This window comes from Citrus clementina, unplaced genomic scaffold (assembly GCF_000493195.1).
Source record: "Citrus clementina cultivar Clemenules unplaced genomic scaffold, Citrus_clementina_v1.0 scaffold_2, whole genome shotgun sequence".
NCBI classification, from domain to species: domain Eukaryota; kingdom Viridiplantae; phylum Streptophyta; class Magnoliopsida; order Sapindales; family Rutaceae; genus Citrus; species Citrus x clementina.
In genome coordinates this window covers 4,005,451-4,027,104 of record NW_006262688.1, presented here as the reverse complement: position 1 = coordinate 4,027,104, position 21,654 = coordinate 4,005,451, and the positions used below count along the sequence as shown (strand labels likewise).

At 32.9% G+C, this 21,654-nt stretch overlaps 3 protein-coding genes across 4 annotated transcripts; 1 reads left to right on the top strand and 2 right to left on the bottom strand.

Moving 5' to 3' along the window:
* On the bottom strand, positions 1–1,556 carry LOC18052273 (ABC transporter F family member 4). Its single transcript, XM_006445730.2, has one exon. It carries the CDS (start codon positions 1,340–1,342, stop codon positions 158–160), a length of 1,185 nt encoding a protein of 394 aa, XP_006445793.1. The 5' UTR covers positions 1,343–1,556; the 3' UTR covers positions 1–157.
* An 89-nt stretch (positions 1,557–1,645) lies between these two features.
* Positions 1,646–2,770, top strand: LOC112101087 (umecyanin-like). Of its 2 annotated transcripts, XM_024191114.1 has the most exons (3): positions 1,646–2,167; positions 2,252–2,380; positions 2,492–2,770. In XM_024191114.1, the coding sequence occupies exons 1-3, from the start codon at positions 1,987–1,989 to the stop codon at positions 2,719–2,721; spliced, it is 540 nt and encodes a 179-aa protein (XP_024046882.1). In that variant the 5' UTR covers positions 1,646–1,986; the 3' UTR covers positions 2,722–2,770. The 2 variants fall into 2 exon arrangements, with proteins under 2 accessions (XP_024046882.1, XP_024046881.1); XM_024191113.1 differs by having other exon boundaries at positions 2,252–2,770.
* A 49-nt stretch (positions 2,771–2,819) lies between these two features.
* Positions 2,820–5,942, bottom strand: LOC18052272 (dnaJ protein homolog). Its single transcript, XM_006445729.2, has 7 exons — positions 5,791–5,942; positions 5,507–5,673; positions 5,020–5,185; positions 4,783–4,921; positions 4,390–4,666; positions 4,053–4,251; positions 2,820–3,357 (listed from the first exon to the last, which is right to left on the bottom strand). The coding sequence occupies exons 2-7, from the start codon at positions 5,654–5,656 to the stop codon at positions 3,038–3,040; spliced, it is 1,251 nt and encodes a 416-aa protein (XP_006445792.1). The 5' UTR covers positions 5,657–5,673; positions 5,791–5,942; the 3' UTR covers positions 2,820–3,037.
* Positions 5,943–21,654: the final 15,712 nt, after the last annotated feature.

Below are 21,654 nucleotides of genomic sequence, written 5' to 3'. Positions count from 1 at the left end.
GCTCTATTTCCATTATTCCAGAAACCATGACAATCAATTATCCCAATATGCTCTACATACAGAAGAATTGGCAGAGTACAACACCAGCATCCCAAATCAAGATACAAATAAGAATCCGCTATCAAGTGATACAACTGAACAATTACACCAATAACTTTCAACAGCAATAGGGGCATATAATCAAGCCATTTTCATTGCACTCTTGGCATTGACTGGCCAACCCATCACCGGCAACCACCTTATGGCTGCCGCAGCACCGGAAACAAAGCACAAACCGGACTCCGGCACAGCCATCGCACGGCCCGTCAGATCGGTCAATCGGCATCCCATCGAAGAGTGGCCTAAGCTTTCCTTGCTCATGCAAAGTTAAAACCTCAGCAGCTCCACCAATGTATCTTCCTTTAATGAAAAGCCTTGGAGGAACTGCTTTACAATCCAAAACTTTCCACAATTCTTCCCTGAACTCAATGTGCATTGACACATCTCTCTCGAAAAATATCACCTTAAAACTCTCTAACAGAAACCGAACACTGCTACAATCCTCAAATGTTTTTCTTATTCCTCTAAGAGTTGTTGTGTAAAAAATCACTGATTCATCTCCTCCTGGTGGACACTTGAGTTCAAAATTCAATAAAGGGTTGCTTTCTTCTCCTTCTTCTTCTTCTTCCTTTTGGATGCGGCGAGATTTGTATGGTGGCTCAGGCTCTTCTTCTTCTTCAAGCTTTTCAACATCAACTTGCTCAATTGTTGCATCTCTCTCTGTTTCTTCTGTGTTCTTTTCTTGATCAATTCTTGCTTTTCTCTCTTCTTGACTCAATCTAATATGCTGGTTCACTGCTTCCTCGAAGGCGGCGAGTAAATTTGGATCAAAGAGGGTGCCGGAATTCATGTCCGGCCGCCTAAAAGAAGATACATCAATCTCAGCTAAAGGCTCTACTTTCTTGGATAATTCTACATTTTCCTTGGAATTGCAAGAAACTGAATCTTTAGGCTTCGTAGGTGGCCCAATATTCTCTTTGTCATTTATTCCATCATCAAGCTCCATTTCTTCTGCTTCTTCTTCTTCTTCTTCTTCTTCTTCATCTTCAAGGTCTTTCATAAGCTCCTCAACATCAATGATATCAGGCTCTTCAATTTCTTCAATCCTTTCACTGATCTTCTTCTCTTGCTCAGATCGTTTGCTTTCCATCTGGGTTTGTTGAAACTTCCCATTTGAAATCTTTGAAAACGTTTCGAAAAATCCATCTGCCGCATTGACCTGAAGAATTCTATCAGGCTTTAGATACCCAATTGGTTTAATGGTCTTGAGTTTCTTTAGCAACTTTCCTTTCATTCCCTTCATATTTTTTTTCCTTTTTCTTCTGATTGGGGTGTTGAAAGGAAAAAATCTGATGTGGTAGCAAGAGATTTTTCACGAAGATTCAAAGACGGCAACAGAATCTTTAAGCTAAAGTGAAGCCGAGGGAGGCCGAGGCTGAGGCTTTGGCTGAGACGAGTTTCTTCTTTTCGGTTTGAGAAAGACGGATTTTTCAAGTTCAACGGCTAGAAAAGTTATTATTATTATTATTATTTTTCCTCACAATTTTAAATTTCGAAAATGGTAGGGTGGGGAATCGGGAGGAATCCTACGATATAATCAAGTATGATAACATCTAGTCAATCCTAGCCATGAAAGGACACGTGTACGACTGAGAGACTGTCTTTACTAAAAGCAGGCAACGGTCATAATTTCTTTTCTTTGAGGGCCGGCCCCATGATATGTCTATTCACTCAAGCATGCGCGTAAATAATGGTACTTAAATCTTGATTGATTTGTGAAAAGTGTGAACCGTGCGGTCTTTCCACTTGTACACGAACAGTTACATTTCCATGCATGGAGTTTATTTTTATTTTACGGATAGAAGACTCTTCATTTTCTTTCCTCTGAAACTCCATTAACCGAGATGAAAACTCTGCTGTGTCCTGAGGCTGGCTAAACAAACAATAATGATAAACTCACACTACTCACTTGCAATCTCAATTGTTGTGGTGGCTGCAGTAATATGCTTTGGTAGCTCATATGGCTTAAGGTATTGGGTGGGGGATTCAGTGTGGTCCATTCCACCGACCCCAAATTTCTACAATGACTGGTCCTCATCTCATCTCTTCCGCATTGGCGACTCTATTGGTAATTAACTTGATGTCTTGTGTCTCACACGCAATTCAAATTCTCTTTTTTTGTTTATTGATTTGATATTTTCTCTCTTTGCAGTTTTTGATTTTGAGACAGAATTGTACAACTTGATGCAAGTTACAGCACTAGACTACCAAACTTGCAAAGCCAACAATCCCATCAAAGTTCTGAATTCTGGTCCTGCAACAATTGCATTGAATGAGCAAGGTGTTTTCTATTATCTCTGCAACCTCTCAAATTACTGTGATTTAGGCCAAAAGATTTCCATTATTGTTCATGGTAAGAACAGTTTCCCACCAGCTCCTTCCCCTGCTGCAGCTCCCGTGGAGCCACTGTTGACTCCGTTGTTCGCACCATCTTCGTCGCCAGAACCCTCAACCGATGGCTGGAATGTGCCCGACTCGCCCCTGCCCGCTCCTGTTAGTAGCCAAGCACCTGCATACTTGGAGCATACAAAGAGCTCGTCTTATAGACTCCAAAGCTTAGGAGTTCGGCCTTTCTGTGTTATCACCTGCTGCTCTTTTTTCTTCATTTTTTTTTCTGGGTGAATTAGAAATTGGTTTTCACTGCACATAGAAGTGTAATTTAGAAATAAAAAATAATTTTAGCATTCGCATATGGACTTCTGATTAACACCACCCTGAAATATTGTAAACACTAAAAATATTAATTATGAGCATTGAGTCTGAAGGTGCAACGCTAGAATTCCATTACATAGTCAGTTATCAGAAAAACATAAGAATAAAGACAGACAAACCAAAACTAGAACCTCTAAAGCCTATAACAGAAAATAAATATGTTGAGAATCTTTTTCTCCCAAACAATGAAAATACTAAATCAGGCCACCCCTTTTCTTCTACATCATCACTGCTGAGCACACTGCACTCTCTGGGCACCACCTTGCATATCGTCATCTTCATCGTATGCCTCCTGAGCTGCTTGTTGCTTCCTTCGCATTTCCTCCTCAATGTTCACATCATGCAGGGTTGTTTCTTCACACTCATCCAGTTCCATATCGGTGAGCTGGACTGAGGTCCTTGGAGGTAGTACGGTCTCCAGCATCTTGCACTGGTCTGGGCTCAGTGACTCAGGGAAGTCAACAGTGAAATGAATGTACAGTTTGCCCCTCATAAATGGCCTCTGATACATAGGCATTCCTTCATCATTTATGGCCTTGAATTGGTCTGTTTGCAGAGAAACAAGTAGCATGTATGAATAAGATGATAACATGAAACAAACACAAGAAATTATTCAGCATAAAGGAACCAAGGGCAATGCATCACATCCAATAAATCTCTAATAGTAGTTCCATCTGAATCTAGAATAGATCATATCATCACATAATTCAACATGTATGATGCCTTCGACAAGAGTCTTAAGAAACTAGCTAAATTGCATCAATAAAGCTATCTAAGGAAGCCTCCAAAAACATGTCTAAAGAAACTAGCTAGTTGCATTAACAAGGCTATTAAAGGCCTGTTCACAGATATTATTTCCACGATCACTTGCACATATTGCTTAAAAGTGTTTCCTGGGGTGAAAAGAAACAACAATATGTTAAAGAACACTGTACAAAAACAAGATATCACTACTCAAATAGCAAAAAATAACTGAACTTTGAACAGAAAACAACAAGATGCCCAAAAATTAGACAGTCACACTGGTACTAGGAATAAAAGTTCATGCACAAGGCATCACTACCAAGGCATCACTGTCAAGACTCAAGAAAAATGGAAAATCCTATCAGCTCACAAATCTGAAAGAATATTGCCAATGGTGAAGTTGAACAATTTATAGAAACTAGAAATTATTCAACAAACTCAGTTTTGAACAACAAAGGCTGACAAATTCAGACTAACATCCATCCAGTTGTACTTACCCGGCTTGACTACTTCCCCAGGCTGGGATTTGATGAGGAGTTGCCGGCCATCCAAATGAGTTATTACAAATTGAAAGCCACAGAGAGCTTCTGTCAGTGACAGGGTGTGCTCAACAAATAGGTCATCACCCTTTCGCTTAAATTTCAGGTGCTCTTTCTGTTGTAGAACAAATACAATGTCACCTGTGACAGTGTCGGGCTGCACAAATTTAAAAAATGACAAAATGTACAGTCAGCAACTAAGACAACTACACCTTGAAACAGTACTCAATGTACTCGAAAATATAACTCAGAGAGCATTAAAAAGAAAAAATAACAACAAAATCCGTTGCCTTACCGCTTCATCAGCTTCTCCAGGGAACGTAATCTTCTGTCCATTTTGCATCCCCTTCTCAACAATAACCTCCAAGACTTTTTTCTCCTGAATGACCTTCTCACCCTTACATTGTGGGCAGCGATCCTTGTCATTGATTGTTTCTCCAGTACCCTTGCACTCATTGCAAGGATGCTGCATTTGTTGAATCATAGAGGGGCCAAGGTGTCTTATTGAAACTTTCATTCCAGATCCCTGGCAGCCAGAACATTTCATTGATGCACCTGACTTAGACCCCTTCCTGCAAATAACCACACCAAATTACTGTTCGTAAGTACAGGAAAGTAGAAAAGCAAACCCAACAAAAGACTTGTTGCATCATAAATAATTCATCAAAGCAGATATTTTGAAACTAACCCTTTGCACTTGGTGCAGATTACATTGCGGGAGAGCGAGAGCTTCTTAGATGTCCCATTGTAGAGATCCTCCAAAGAAACCTTGAGGGGATGGATTACATCCTCTCCCCTCCTTTGCCTTCTTCCTCTGCTGCTCCCACCTACCGCCCACAAGTATTTTCAGTTCAGTATAACTACCATCACTTTCACTCTTAAAGGACTATGAATCTGAAAGAGGTTGGGGGGGGGGGAAGCTTACCACCAAATGGGCTGCCACCGAAGAAGGATTGGAATATGTCGAATGGGTCATGGGCACCACCACCACCACCCATTCCCTCTTTAAGCGCATCCTCGCCGTATTGATCATATATTTCACGCTTCTCTGGGTCACTCAGAACCTCATACGCTTGTGCCAACTCTTTAAACTGAATAACAAGTAAAATTTCAGATGTTCAGTAATCACCCTATCAATTAAATTACCAAATATGGCACAAAAAAACAAAAATTCAATTTTGACCAATAAAACAAAGTTCCCAGCTCCAGCAGTTCAGCTTAACAACACAGTTTCAATTAATCCTCGAGTGGCAATCCAGTAAATATCCAAACTTTAAAAGAAAAATAGATCTAAACAATTTGATCCACATATGCAAACAATTTAAACTGTAAATCGAAACAAGCATGCTGAGTTATTAAAAACCAAAACAAATAACAACACAAAATCGTAATTTTAAAAAATAAAAATAAACCTTCTCAGGATCACCGCCCTTGTCAGGATGGTTTTTGATGGCGGCTTTCCTATAAGCCTTCTTCAGATCATCTTGCGAAGCGTTTTTTGAGACTCCGAGAATCTCATAGTACTTTGTGTTATCGCTTTTCTTTGGCGCTCTTCCGAACATCTTGTACTAAAAAATTTCTGAATAATAACATAAATTAAAACAAGAAATTATAATTATAATTATAATTATAATCGTATTGTTAAATTTAAGATCGATCAAAGAGAAGACAAGAGAGAGAGAGGCAGAGAGCCAACCAGATCTTCAGAGTAGACGCGAGACGGCGAGCGAGCGAACAGAAAGAGAGAGGAAGAAGAAACGTTGGATCTCGAGTTATAACAGACAGAATGGACGGTGAGGATTTGTTGATGAGAGAGTTAGCTGTGTGTGGTTTGGTTTGGTTTTTGATGTTGAGTGTTTGACGAGTAAAATGAGGAGATGGAAGGATCTAGAAACTCTCTATGAATTTTCGTGATGTGTAATGACGTCTGAGTCCCTAACTGTTTAGGTTTTATAATATATTGACATATTTTCTATTTTTAGGGGATAAGTCCATCATCACTCACAACATCTTAACACAAAAAATTTGACTTACCATTTAATCTAAACGAAGAGCTTTTCTTATTTTTTTTTTTAAAAAAAGGGAAAGTAAAATTTTTATTAATTCAATTGCAAAAAGAGACATGATCTGTACTAGCATTACATCCAACCATACAATAAGTTGTTCATTTTCTAAAGTTAATTTAGATAAATAATGGACAATAATATTATAAACTCTCGTAGTGTTCTAAATTTTTGCATTGTTCAAATACTTTAATTTTTCCTAACAATCTCAATTTTGCAGTCTCCTTATTTAAGAAAAGATCCACCATTTCTAATTGTATAATCAATAACAGGCACACTGTATTTTCAATAACTTGAATTCTCAGCTCTGCTCCTTCGACTTCTACATAATAGCATTATCATATTAACTTGATCTTTTAGTTTTCTCCTTCCACAAAATTCCCATTTGAATCTTTAATGGCCATCTCCAAAACTACAAGCTGCTGATCTGCTTTAATAGCTGCATTTAAATTAACTTTAAACCATTCTTCAAGTGGAGGGCTTCATGTCAAATGACTTATTGCTTACAATGAATAGATTCCTTGAGTATTATAGAGCACAACACAAAACAACTATTAGCATAAATTATGTAAGCGTTACTTTTATGGCAAACCATTATTTCTTTTACCACACTAAAACTATATCCATTTTCAGTAATAAAATTATAAGTATGGAAAAATAATGTTTTTAGGATATTTTGTTAAAGCATAAAAAAAGAAATAATACATACATTCAGAGGTATTATATTTGAGTTACATTTAGATCTATTCAAGTCCTAAGATTCGATACGCTTTCATGTTTACTGTAACATTACAAGGGTGATTACTAACTAGCTAGATCATTTCAATAGCAATTGCAGACTTTTTGGTTATAAATGCCCAAACTAGATCCTTATATGGGAAAACGCAAAAGTGGGGCTCGTACGTTATTATCAAATTTTCTTACTGTGGGGAAGGGATCTGCACCGTTGATTCTGGTCAATACTTGTGGTCTATAACGTTTGAATTCTTTTACTTAAAAAAATATTTAAAAAAAAAAGAAAAAGAAAAAAGGTAAAGCACAAGAAATTGTGTGTATGCAGTGCGAGTTTCCGGGCAAAGTGCTGGAAGGAGTCGTTAGCAAGCTGTATAATGCCATCGTCTCATATTGACTTTAAGAAACGACGTCGCAGAGCTTGAGCTTCTTGTGACTATTATTATTTGAAAAGACACAAAGCAAAAGCGTGGGGCCTTATTTGAACCCCTAATTACTTCCCACACTTATATTTAATAGGGGCGTGTCTGGCACCTACTTTATGTGGACACATTTTAAATTTTTTATTTTAAAAAATTATTTTAAATATTATGTCATTAATTAAGTAGTTAATAATTTTTATAAGATTTAAGTGAATTAATTGTATTATCTCACTAATTAATTAATAAATGACACATTATTTGAGATAATTTTTTAAGATAAAAAATTTAAGATGTGTAGCATTACTCGGGATTATATTGTATTATCAGACTTTAATGAAATCCACCAATCTTATATTTGGTAAAACTTTAAGGTTGCAATGCAGTTGTTGCGTTATTCCGCTAACTTCGAGGATGAGCTTGGTTTTTTTTTTTTTTTCTGAACAAGTGGTCTTGAGTGAGCTCCAATTTTTTTTTTTAAAATCAGCGCTATTCACATTAGTTTTTTTAATTTCTTTAATTAAAATAATAAAAACCAAAAATGAAGATGGTGAACTGCCTTCGACAATTTGACAACGGCTAGCCACCAGTGGCTTCCGTATTACATCATATTTTGTACTAAAATTACTATTATTAGAATCCTTATTCTCCGAACTATAAAATGGTGTAACTATTATTAACCTAGCAGCTTTCAATTATTGTAAATTTACAGTACTGTTTTGTAGTTTCAATGACTAGAATCTATAATTCAAATGGTATCAAAATAAAGTTCAAATGACATCAAAGTACAACATTGCGCGGTGTGTTGGTCAGCAGTAAAGATTATTTATTTTACTTATAAAAATTTAAATTGTCAATTGAATAAAATAATAAAAGATATTAATGAATCTTAAATTATTAATTTAATATAACTATTAAAATAAAAATATTATTTCATATAATGCAGCATATACTATACCAATCATAATATTGCATTATAATTTGATATAATAAAATATGATATAATGTATCAAAATACTAGTATTTTAACTAGGGGTGGAAATTTGTACTCTTGTGTTGTCTTTTGTATCATGTCAAAACATCAAAACACACGGATAAGACCAATTTGTTAATCATGCTATTCTTGTTGTTAACACATTTATTAAAAATTAAAAATTAATGTAAAATATAACAAATATGTCAAATTTTTTTAAATAGCTCATAAATAAGTTAACATGAAACTAATTATGACATTAATAAATTGATGACACAATATGGAAATGACAGAAATAGTTAACTTAGTAGTTATTTTTAAAATAATATTATCACATATTCATTTATATTCGTGTAATAAACAAAAAATATATTGAGATGGTCCAATACAGGTATAGCATGATTATTACTCATGTCGTGTCAATCCATTTATCAAACACGTCAATTTATATCAACACGAGTTTGATATTATTGCATTCATGTCATGTCCCATATTGCCCCTTCTAATTCTAATCTCACTAGATCAGATTATTATTATAACTTTTTTTTACTAAATACATGAAATTAATAATATACAAACACATTGATGAAAGGTTCAGTTATATTTAATTGGACATTTCAATTTTTTTGGACTTTTTCTCCGAAAATAATTTTGATAATTGAATCTAGTAGGTCAATGTATTTGTATAAATTATTTTCTATACGTTCTAAATTTTATTATGAATTTTTCTGACCAAACTAAATTAAAACAAATAAATAATTTGCTCTCAAGGATTTGGTCGTGTAGTTTTCAATCAGCTTTCTTATCCGGCCATTGAATTCAAATACGAGGGAAGCGAGAGAGTAAAAAATTGTTTTAAGCTTTACCCCACTTTTTTTTTTTTTTTTTCCAAAGTAAGCAAATAAGTAAATATAAAAAGAAAAATCTGCTCCATTATTTTTCTTACACATCATACATATGTACACGCTATATAGAGGTGGCAAAAATACCCGTCCGGTCTGGACCCGGACCGTACCCGGGCGTAATACCCGGCCCGGGTATGAAGCCGGGTCGGTCTTGGGCATCACTTGATAAACCCGGAATCCGAATTTTATTAAAAAAAATTATAAAATATATATTATTTTAAATATTTTATATTTATTTGACTTATTTATTATACATATATAAAATTTTAAACACTTAAAATTTATATTTTCATGTCAAATTTTATTGAAATAAATTTAAAACTTATAAAATTACTAAAAAATAAAAAATATATACACATAAAATATTAAAAAATATAAAATTCGGATACTCGGATTAAAATCCGGACCCAAACCTAAACCGATTGCATCCGGGCAGGGTCCGGTCATGGCAATACCCGGACCCGGCCCGGAATTTTGCCATCTCTAACGCCATATTAAATAGGGGCGAACCCAAGCTCATGCCACTGAGGTGGAGGTTGAACAACCAATGAGAAAAGAATTCTTAAGAGCGAAGAAAAAATGTCTCGTGCTTATAATCAGCCATCATTAATTGCGTCCTTGATTTCCCTTTTCTTATACATTAAGTATCTTATTTAATTTCAAAAATTACTTTTCAAAATTTCTATGGTGTTGTTCAATTGTATTTTAAGTAGAGTTTGTGGAATTAAATAAATTATTTTGTCTTTAATTTTTATTTCGTATATCTTTTCAAATAGAAATCATTTAAGTAGAACTTTTTTAGTACAGTTTTTAGTAAAAAATAATTTAGTTATTTGATTATTAATAAAAATTTATATTAAAAATTATAAAATTATTTTAATATGCAATTAATTTAAAGTGTTGTTATAAAAAGAATGAAATTAGATTATCAAATAAGTAAATACTATTTTAGATATTTTAATATTTAAAAAAACCTTTACAATCACAATTCCCAAAAGGCAAAAACTTGAACTTTTTATTAGTAGAGACTAAATAACTCATTTAATTTTCAAAAACTCTATTAAAAAAAAAAATAGAGAGAGACAAACAAAAAATAACAAAAAATTTAAAAGAGCTTATGAGTTAAAATAAGAACGTATGGTCATACAATAAGCCATATCAAACGTGCACTTTTTATTAAAAGTTCACATTTTTATTTTTTTCAAAGAAGAGGCTGGAGCTTTTTAAAAAGTTAAATGTTCTAAAATGACTATATTTACTTTATATGCTTATTTCATTCACTTAATAAAATAATTTTAAAAATTTATTTGTTAAAATAATTTTACAATTTTTAATAAATTTTTTATTAATAACCAAATAATTAAAATTTATTTTAGTAAAAGTTTTACTATTATAAAAGCTCTAATAATCAAAACTCGGATTGAATAAGTTCAATGTAAAAAGTTGTACCAACCCCCATGAGCCAATAAAATTAACCGCACATGGGCTTTAAATTTTAACATATCGGGCCACAACTTTTAAGTGGAAAAAAAAGTTCCATATAGAACGAAAGTGATTGATTCCTTAAAAAAAATTAAAAGCACACCATTCTAGTTATTTTGACTATTATTAAAATATTAATAAAATAAGAAAACACATGTATTTCACATTCGTACCTACTCCTTTTCAATTCATTAGTAGGTTACTACAAGAAAAAGGGCTTTTTACGACGGCTATTTACCATCGTGAAAGGCCCTTTACGTCGGCAATATGACGACAAATGGTTGACGCAATTAATCGCATCGTTTCCTATTTGCGATGAGGGAATTCTCGTCGTATGACATTTTTTGCGACGACAAACTAGTCATCGTAAATTACATGACTCTCGCTAGAATTTAGGCGACACAAATAAGTAATCAATTGTTATTATTCATCAATTTTCTTCCCAAATCTTGTTTTATTTTTTTCATTTTCTACCCAAAATATATATTAATAACATCATTCACATTCTGAATAACATTCATATAATTTCAAAATATGAAATAAATCATTGATAATTTTCAATTCAATATACAATGTGAATGAAAAGTAACAATTACAAACCTAAAATAACAAGTTTTAAAATCAATACAATGAACCAATTATCCAACATCATTATCCATTAAAATCTACAAATCAATTATAAAATTCACTACGTAAGCAAGCATGCTAGTTGTTACTCTCAAAATCAAGGTTTGCATTTTGCTTGTTATGGTGAGAACTTGATGGATCCGGAATCTGCAAATGAGAAGCAAATAAAATCAACAATGAATTTGAGTACTTGTCTCTACACTATAAGCTGCTTAATTCCAAAGATAAGTGCTTGATATTAAATGAAAAATATATACTCATTTAACAGGTCATTCTTAAGAACTTATTTACAGTTAAATAATTGAAGTTACCAAAATCAATCATTGCCAACAAATGTAGATTTTCCAGGAAGCAAATTAGTCCACTTCTCTTCAAATTATTAATTCTCAAAAAGTACTTAATCTACCACTTCATTCTCTCTACTTCTTTTTCACACTTTGGTCCTTTTACCAACCCAACAATATTACTTGAAATCCTATTTCACACTGATAAAATTTAAGTCATGAATAATTTCAACCCACATTAAAATTACTAATAGAATGCAACCTCAATCCCATGCCAATGAAGTCTTAATCTTTGAAGCAAAACCCAAGGAATGAACTTATGAATAAGTGAGCATAAAAAATAGCTCAAAATAGACTACTATATTAAAATCATACTTGCTCATTTGTGGATGATTGAATCTTGGTAGCAAAATCATCAAAATGGATTTTCATAAATGAATGTATCTCAACATACTTAGTCTGCAGATCACTATATTTGCATTGAAGGTCAGCATAATTGGATTTAAGACGATTTACCTCTTGTTGCAGTATTTCGTTAGCTTCATTTGACTTTGTGCGCATCACATCTGATGGTGTTGGACCATGCCCATAAGTTCGAGCATATCCGTGACCATCAAGTCCCATCACTTGAGTAAAAACCCGATCTCTCACAGCTTCTGTTTGTTGTTCCTCTGGTAAGTGAGACAGATGTTCATGAAGTTGACTCTACAAACATTTAAACTTGATTAGAACATAAAATGTTTGTTTGTTATCTCAATATGAAATAATATGAAAATACTTGATTTTTTTCTTCCTTACAATTATTTCTTCACTCTCTAGATCGCTTATAGTACCGTTACGTTTTGATCAAGTTTCAATAAAAACGCTTATTTGATCTATCTTTTTCCCTTGTTTCTTCATCTGAAAAGAGATAATGCATTCAAAGTATTAGAAGAATGAAAAATCAAAATCAAGCACATTTTAGATGTAATGAAAATCATGATAATTTAAACATAGGATGTCAGATTAAATTGTAAAAACACTATCAAATATAAACAAAAAACTCGTGTCTACATATTTAATTGAAAAACATAATACTAACCTGCTCTTTTTTAATGGCCAATGAAGTTTGACCAGTTCTAGGAAGTGAATACACTTGTGAACGATTCATTTTATTTTTTTCTGCAGCAGCTTATAACTCAAAAAATATTCAATTTTATCTTTTGTTTTGGTGGATGCTAAAAATGAAACCATGGAAATAGTTAACAATTATGGAAATTGATCACATACTTTAAATTGATCACATAAGCTACCAATGTCTTCCACTGCTCTTCAACAACCCTAGGAGGAATGGATGCAAGGCGTTCTGCATCTATCTTGCCATTATAATGCTCACTTTTTACTCGATATTTCTATTGCTTCCAAAGTTTTCCTGCATTATTTAGGCAATAAGGTTTGTAGGCATCTGGAGCATCTGTATTTTCCTATGGATCTCAATTTTAAAAAAAATGTTAGCTTAAAGGGCTACACATAATGTAATTTTGATGATAACAAACATGTGTCTTAAGTGATTTAACAAATATTGTATTTCACATTTTCACTAATTTTTGAAGGATAATATTATGTAAATGAATCAAGTGAAATCAAGTTTAAGACACTCAACGGACAACAACGTAATCAAGAATAAAGTTTACAACTCAAAGGACAAATTATTGCGATAAATTCTTGTAAAACCAGTATGATTTAATTGATGCATGGTTTAGCATTTGAGAAACTCAAGATTTTATTTAAATCATTATTTTTCAAAAACCAAAATGTTTTATATTTATAAGATACAGTATTTTGTGGGTTTGAGTAATTTGGACTAAAATAAAAAGTCTTGTAATCTTTGAATTTAATAAGTATTATTTTGAATTCTAAAGTTGGACATATTTGCAAACATTTGAAACGTCTTGGGCCATACTATAATTTATAAAAGTTTGAGGACCCGAATGTAATCCAAACATTTGAAATCCGAAATTGGATAGAGAGTGAGTGGCTAATCGCCTGAGGGCTAGCAGCTAGCTGCCTAAGGAAAGTCTCATATTTTTAAATTTTGGATTAAATTGAAAGGATTTGAGAACTTTGATATTTATGAATATTTTATTAAATTATGAAAAGGATGTCTTTGAGCAATATTATTAATGTTGGGCCATAACATAATTTTAAAAAATTTTGGGAATGACAAACATTATTTAGAAATTTTGAGATTGGACCTTTTTGCAAAGTTTTATGACGTTTTAAGCTATAGTATAATTATAAAACGTTTTGGGCACAAATGGAATTTCATGAACAGTGGTACTATTCTAGAGCGGCTAGTCGGATAAATCAAGCGGCTAACCGCTTGAGCTTTGGAATTTGCCTATAACGGCAAGTTTTTGGGCTTTAGCTATAAAAACTCAACTCCAACTTCATTTTAAAGACTAATACAAGTATAAACAAGATCATATAACACATATTGAGCTTTCATTTCGTAAATCATCATTTATTGAATCATTATTGTGCTTTTATTTGCATATCCACTCTTAAAGAGAGTTTTTATTGTAATTTTCATTTCTCATCAAATTGTGAGTGTATAAGTGAGAGAAACACTTGGGGTGAAGATATTGGGGAGATAATCTCTTGATTGTAAAAGTTCATTAACACATTGGAAGTCAATTATTAGAATTTGAAGCTTTGGGAGGTTTGGATAGTGAAATCCTTGAACTTGGTTAGCTTGGAGGCGTTGACGTAGGCGGGGATTGCCGAACCACGTAAAAATTATTGTGTTTGTTTTCTCTTCCCTTACACTTTTATTATTGTGCTTTACTGAATTTATTGTTTTTGTATTTGATTAAGGCAATAGATTAAATTATTGTGCAAATTATTTAGCATAAGTTTTAAAATCTCAATTCACCCCCCCTTGGGTTGCATAACTTGCATTTTAAAAAAAAGTTGTATCATAACTCTATTAAAAATAGCAAATAATTGAGAGCAACAACAAAGCTGTAAATTTATTTATCAGATGGAATTTTAGCTTGATCTATATATGACCAAGAGTCTAAAGCATGTTGCCCTTAGGATACAGGATTATAAATCACATATTTTGAAAGAAAATATTGAATCTTTTTTTTTATATTTAATAGAGAGATACAAATTGTTTGATACCTTCACTTCTTTCCAAATAAATTCCAGGACATCATTAAGCATGTGAGTTCATTCAGCATATGTAAGAGGAGCCTTTAGTCCATTTTTTACTATAATCCCAAGGTGAGACTTAAACTTAGATGAATTTGAACCGATCACTTGCCATTCAGAATTGAACTGTAAATGCATAATTTCTCCTGTGCCCCACTCCCCAACACCAATAGCAAGTCCACGAGCTTGCCTTACTTGTGTAGGCTCACCTAAAAAATAAGGAAAGGTGTAAAAGACAAGACAATAAACATAAGTTCACAATATTTCTAGCTTATTAAGTATCTAGATAAGGACAACAATTAAACAACATTGATCCAACATTATGCCTACTAGAATTTGTAGAATATAGCTTTTTAAACCTATTCATAATGTTGCTTTTCAAATACCAACAAAACAAAAAAAATTAAATATATAACAATAACTTTTTAAACATATTTGTTGCATTTTAAAAATATTAAATCTAAAATTTAGTACTTCCTCCATCTCCATGTCTATGGGAGCTTGAAGATGATGCTTGTCGTTGTTTTGATGTTGCTCACTGCTGAAGTATACTATCTGTTGAGTGTTAGAAAATATATATTTATAAAGGAGAAAATCGTCATTTTACACTTCAAATTTTACTAACACCCTTATTTTTATGTACTTAAACTTTTTGTCATTTAATTATGCGTGTTGTATTATAATTAAGTATTTTATGTATTTTAGGGGCATTATAGTCATTTCACAATGAACGAGAGATCAGATGGCAAAACAGACATCACTTTTGAACTCAGGACGGTTGAAAACCTTAGGAGGAGCATAAAAGGAAAAATGGCACTGTTCACATGTACGGTACTGTCTACGTTACTGTTCATGACATTGTTCACATAGACAGATTGATGATGTGGCATTGACCGATGATGTGGCATTGACTGATGAGGTGTCACGATCCTGTTGGACTAAAATTCTTATGCACTGTTGATCGATGACGTGACAACATATCAGTGAGCCAAAAATCTCGCGTACGGTACATGCATTACACAGGACTATTTTCAACCAAACCACGTCACTGTTCAAGCCGGGTCAAACCGTGTTACTGTTCAAACCGCGTGGTCAAACAGCATATTGCTGACTGATGATGTGGCGCAATCCTGAGCGTCCGAAATATTTTTGATCCGATGGCCATAATTTACTCAATGTATTTATAAAAATGGGGCTCTCCTCCCCCTAATTTGATATCTCTGAATCCATTTTCTATAATTCCTTCTCCATCTTGTATTTTCTACGTATTTTAATAAATTTTCATTTTGCCCCTAGTTTAATTATGAGTAGCTAATTTTCTTTCAAGCTTAGGTTGAAGGTGAAGTCTCAACATGCGTCATGGGCTTTATTTGGTAAATTTATTTTCTACTCCCCTCTAGTTTTTGTGGATGTTTTGACTTCTTGTCGATAAATAATAATAATATTGTCTAGATACCGCCCTGGTTTCACCGGCTCTCTAGTACAAAGTTATTATTATTTGGCACGATAAGCCCTTAACACCATATTGATTAGAGTGTGGTTCATGAGGTGTGGTTCATGAGGTGTGGATTCCCCCTCATGATTTAATTGGCATTAATAAGGAATATTTAGCCCATGGTGCATGTTGATGTGAATCCAGATACCCAAGTACATCAATTTAATAGATTTTCACTTCAATTTATTCTTGCCATCTTAATTCAAATTTTAAGATAATCCAAATCATTTTCACCACAAATCCACCACCCATTTAGAAAATTAATTCTACACAATTAAAATCCACCTCCTTGTGGGATCGACACTCGTCACTATTGATCTATACTACAATAGATTCGTGCATTTGTGAGTTCAATAAAATTTACACAACAAGTTTTTGGCGCCGTTGCCAGGGATGTAAGTTATTGACACAACTTAAAAGTAATTTTTAACTCCCAAGTATAACAGTGTCTTGTTGTATTATAACTCGGTGAGTCCGAGGTCGATCCACAGAGAAAAGATTTAATTAGTTTATTTTATTTTAACTAAAAATTGAAATTAAAACTTAAATATAAACAACTTAATTTAAATGAAACTATGAAATTGAACTAGTTAGGGTTATGGATCCACTCTTAGAAGTAAATAAACTTAATAAATTCTTTTTGCTAATTTTTTTAGATTTATTACCCAAAAGATTAATTATACAAATTATTATTATTTTCCCTTTAATTTTATGATGGATTAAGTATTTATTGTGCCAAAATTTAATTTGTCTACAATAAGTCAAAATACCATTTCACCATGCCTTATATTAAGATCTTAAGAATTTATTGTGCCAAATTCATTTGTTTGTCTACAATAAATCAAAATTTCAAAATATAAAACATGTATAAAATTAAATAGAAAATAATTTAATTCGAAAAATTCTTTTATCATGAAATGCTTTTGTTCTTGCCTTAATAATTCTTGAATTTTCATATGCATCATTCCTTAATTCCTCAAGTTCATTCAATTGCAATTTTCGCACATTACCAGCATCATCCAAATTTGAATTAAAAGCTTTAATAGCCCAAAGTGATTTATGTTCAAGTTCAACAGATAAATGACAAGGTTTACCATAAATTAACCGATAGGGTGACATTCTTAATGACGTTTTAAATGCAGTACGGCAAGCCCAAAGTGCATCATTTAGTCTAAGAGACCAATCTTTTCGGTTTGGGTTAACCGTTTTTTCCAAAATTTGTTTTATCTCCCTATTTGCTAATTCAACTTGATCATTTGTTTGAGGACGATAAAGGGTAGCAATTTTATGTGTAATTCCATATTTCTTCATTAAAGACTCAAATGACTTATTACAAAAATGCTTACCTCCATCACTGATAATAGCTCGAGGGATTCCAAATCGACTTAAAATGTTTTTTCTTAAAAATTTAATCACAGTTTTACTATCATTATTTCGATAAGAAATTGCTTCAATCCATTTTGAGACATAATCAACTGCAACTAATATATACACAAATCCAAAAGATGATGGAAATAGACCCATGAAATCAATTCTCCAACAGTCAAATATTTCAATTTCAAGTATGGGATTTAAGGGCATTATGTTTCTTTTTGTAATTGATCCCAATTTTTGACATTTTTCACAACTTTTGCAGAATTCATATGTGTCTTTAAACATGGTAGGCCAATAAAATCCACACTGTAAAATTTTAGCGGTAGTTTTTCTTGAAGAAAAGTGACCACCACATGCTTCAGAATGACAAAAATTAATGACACTACTTACCTTATTATCAGGAATACATCGCCGAAAAATTTGATCTGGGTAATATTTGAACAAATAAGGGTCATCCCAATAAAATTTCTTTACTTCAACAAAAAATTTCTTCTTCTCTTGAGCATTCCATTGCAAAGGCATGTTACCTGTAACAAGAAAATTAACAATATTAGCATACCATGGCATTGAAGTAACAGAAAATAAAAATTCATCAGGGAAAGAATCATTTATGGGTGTTATATCATTGCAGAATTCGGATGTGAGTCTTGATAGATGATCAGCAACAACATTTTCAACACCCTTTTTATCTTTGATGGTAAGGTCAAATTCTTGTAGTAATAAAATCCAACGAATTAGTCTTGGTTTGGCATCCTGTTTACTCATCAAATATCTCACAGCAGCGTGGTCAGTAAACACAACAGATTTAGAGCCAAGCAAATATGAACGGAATTTGTTTAATGCAAATACAAGAGCAAGTAATTCTTTTTCAGTTGTAGAATAATTCATTTGAGCACTATCCAAAGTCTTACTCGCATAATAAATCACAAAAGGTTTACCATCCTTTCTTTGTCCTAAAACAGCACCAACAGCAAAATCACTTGCATCACACATTAATTCAAAGGGCAAAGACCAATCAGGAGATTGCATAATAGGTGCAGATGTTAAAAGACAAATTATTTTCTCAAAAGATTTTTGGCAATCATCATTCCATTCAAACGGTGCATCTTTTAATAAGAGGTTACAAAGTGGTTTAGATATGGCACTAAAGTTTTTTATAAACCTCCTATAAAATCCTGCATGTCCTAAAAAGGATCGCACATCTCTAATTGTTTTTGGTTGTGGCAATTTAGATATGACTTCAATTTTTGCTTTGTCAACTTCAATTCCTTTAATAGAAACAACATGACCCAAAACAATTCCAGAAGTAACCATGTAGTGACATTTTTTCCAATTCAACACGAGTTCTTTTTTAACACATCTTTTTAAAACTTTCTCCAAATTATCAAGGCAATCATCAAAAGAAATCCCAAACACAGTCAAATCATCCATAAAGACCTCTAAACAATGTTCAACCATATCACAAAAAATGCTTAACATATATATTTGAAATGTTGCAGGAGCATTACAAAGCCCGAATGGCATTCTTTTAAATGCAAATGTTCCAAAAGGACATGTGAATGTGGTATTTTCTTGGTCCTCAAGTGCTATATGAATTTGATAATAACCTGAATATCCATATAAAAAACAATAGTAGGGATGTCTTGCTACTCTTTCTAAGATTTGGTCAAGGAATGGTAATGGAAAATGATCTTTTCTAGTGGCTTCATTTAATTTTCTATAATCAATGCACATGCGCCAACTAGATATAATTCGTGTTGGAATTAATTCACCTTTTTTATTTTCAACAACAGTGATTCCAGATTTTTTAGGCACTACTTGTGTAGGACTTACCCACTTACTATCAGAAATAGGGTAGATAATTCCCATATCAAGCAATTTAAGGACTTCTGTTTTGACTACCTCTTTCATGTGTGGGTTTAATCTTCTTTGAGGTTGTTTACATGTTTTAGCATTTTCTTCCTAATTAATTCTATGCGTGCAGATTAAGGGATTAATGCCTTTAATATCATTTAAAGTCCATCCTATTGCATTTTTATGCTTTTTAAGAACAGTAAGTAACTTACCATCTTGGTCGCTTGTTAAAGTAGAAGAAATCACAACATGATAAGTTTGTTCTTCTCCAAGAAAAGCATACTTCAATCCTTCAGGCAAAGGTTTCAATTCCATTTTAGGTGCTTTTTGTTGTTCTGTCTTTTCAATACTTCCAAGCTCCTCAAATTTTGGCTCGTCATCATAATTTTGCGAAGTCTGCACAGAATCAAGCAACGAATTTATATTAGAAATATCAAGTTCAAGTTGCTTATTTGACTCAATTGAATTAACTAAATAAACATTAGAAAGTTAAGAAAAATCCCCTTGTTGAATATTTTCCTCGATACAAGATTCAAACAATTCCTTTTGTTCATCAGTATCATCTTCAATCTCATTTTCTTCATTAGGTTGCCTGTACATGTTGAAAACATTCAATTCCAAAGTCATATTTCCAAAGGATAAATTCATTAAACCATTCCTACAATTAATCAAAGCATTAGCAGTTGCTAAAAATGGTCGACCTAAAATTACAGGAATTGGTTTGTAATTATTCACAACAGATTCAGTTTCCAAGACAATAAAATCCACAAGATAAATAAATTTATCAACTTGTACTAAAACATCTTCCACTATTCCTTTTGGTACTTTAACTGATCTATCGGCAAGCAAAAGTGTAGTTGAAGTTGATTTTAACTCACCCAGATTAAGTTGAAGATAAACTGAATATGGAAGCAAATTAACACTAGCACCAAGATCTAGTAAAGCATGCTCAATTCTGTGGTTACCAATAATACAAGAAATGGTAGGACAACCAGGATCTTTATATTTCAACTTATTATTAGTAGACAGAATTGTACTTACCTGTTCGGCCATGAAAGCACTCTTTCTTACCTTCAATTTCCTTTTAACAGTGCACAAGTCCTTTAAAAATTTGGCATATGAAGGAACCTGCTTGATTGCATCTAATAGAGGAATGTTAACTTTCACTTGCTTAAAGATTTCATAAATTTCAGAAGAGTGGTTTGATTTCTTTGGTTTATCAATGCATGCGGAAATGGTGGTTCATATGGAACACTAGTTATTTCTTCACTAGGTGTAAGTTCATTTAGTCCTTCCTTACCCTTTGAATTTTCATCATTTTCATAAGGTTCAGGCATAAGTCTATCAACAACCTTACCACTACGAAGAGTTATAACTGACTTGACTTGGTCTGTGGGTGGATTTTGTTGAATTTTAGGATTTGGTTGTGGTTGGGCTGGAAATTTTCCTTTTTCTTGAATGGTGAGTGCAGAAGCAATTTTAGCAAGAGTATCTTTCAAATCAGAAAAAGTTTGTGCATTTTGATTGTTAATAACATCTTGCTTTATGGTGAATTAATGCATTGTGTCTTCTAGATTTTTCCAGGGTAGTGGAACATATGGTGCATAAGGCTGAGGATTTTGAAAATTTTGTGGAGGTGGTGCTTGTGAAGATTGTGCATTATTATTCTTCCTCCAACTGAAATTTGGATGATTTCTCCAACCAGGATTATAAGTATGTTAATATGGGTTTGGTTTATTGAAAGTGTTAATCACATTAGCTTGATCATTTAGACATTCTTTAAGTGCAGGCAAAGTGGGACACTCTTGAGTGAAATGATTATTCGAATTACATATGTTACATGCAATTTCTTGAACAAATTTTACTTGATCACTCTTTTTATGCTCCAAAGCTTCAACTTTCCTAACTAGGAATGCAAATTTTGCTTGTAAATCATGATCTTCCCTAAGGTTATGGATTCCTCGACTAGATGGAGATGATTGTTACTTATTTGTCAATTTAAAAGTTCCAACAATATCCCAATGTTGTGCATTTTCAGTTAATTGGTCATCTTCAGGATTTTTATCCCTAAATTCACCATTACACATCATTTCAACAACCTGTCTACTTTGGGGTATTAAGCCCTCGTAGAACTAAGTGACCAATCGCCAAGTTTCA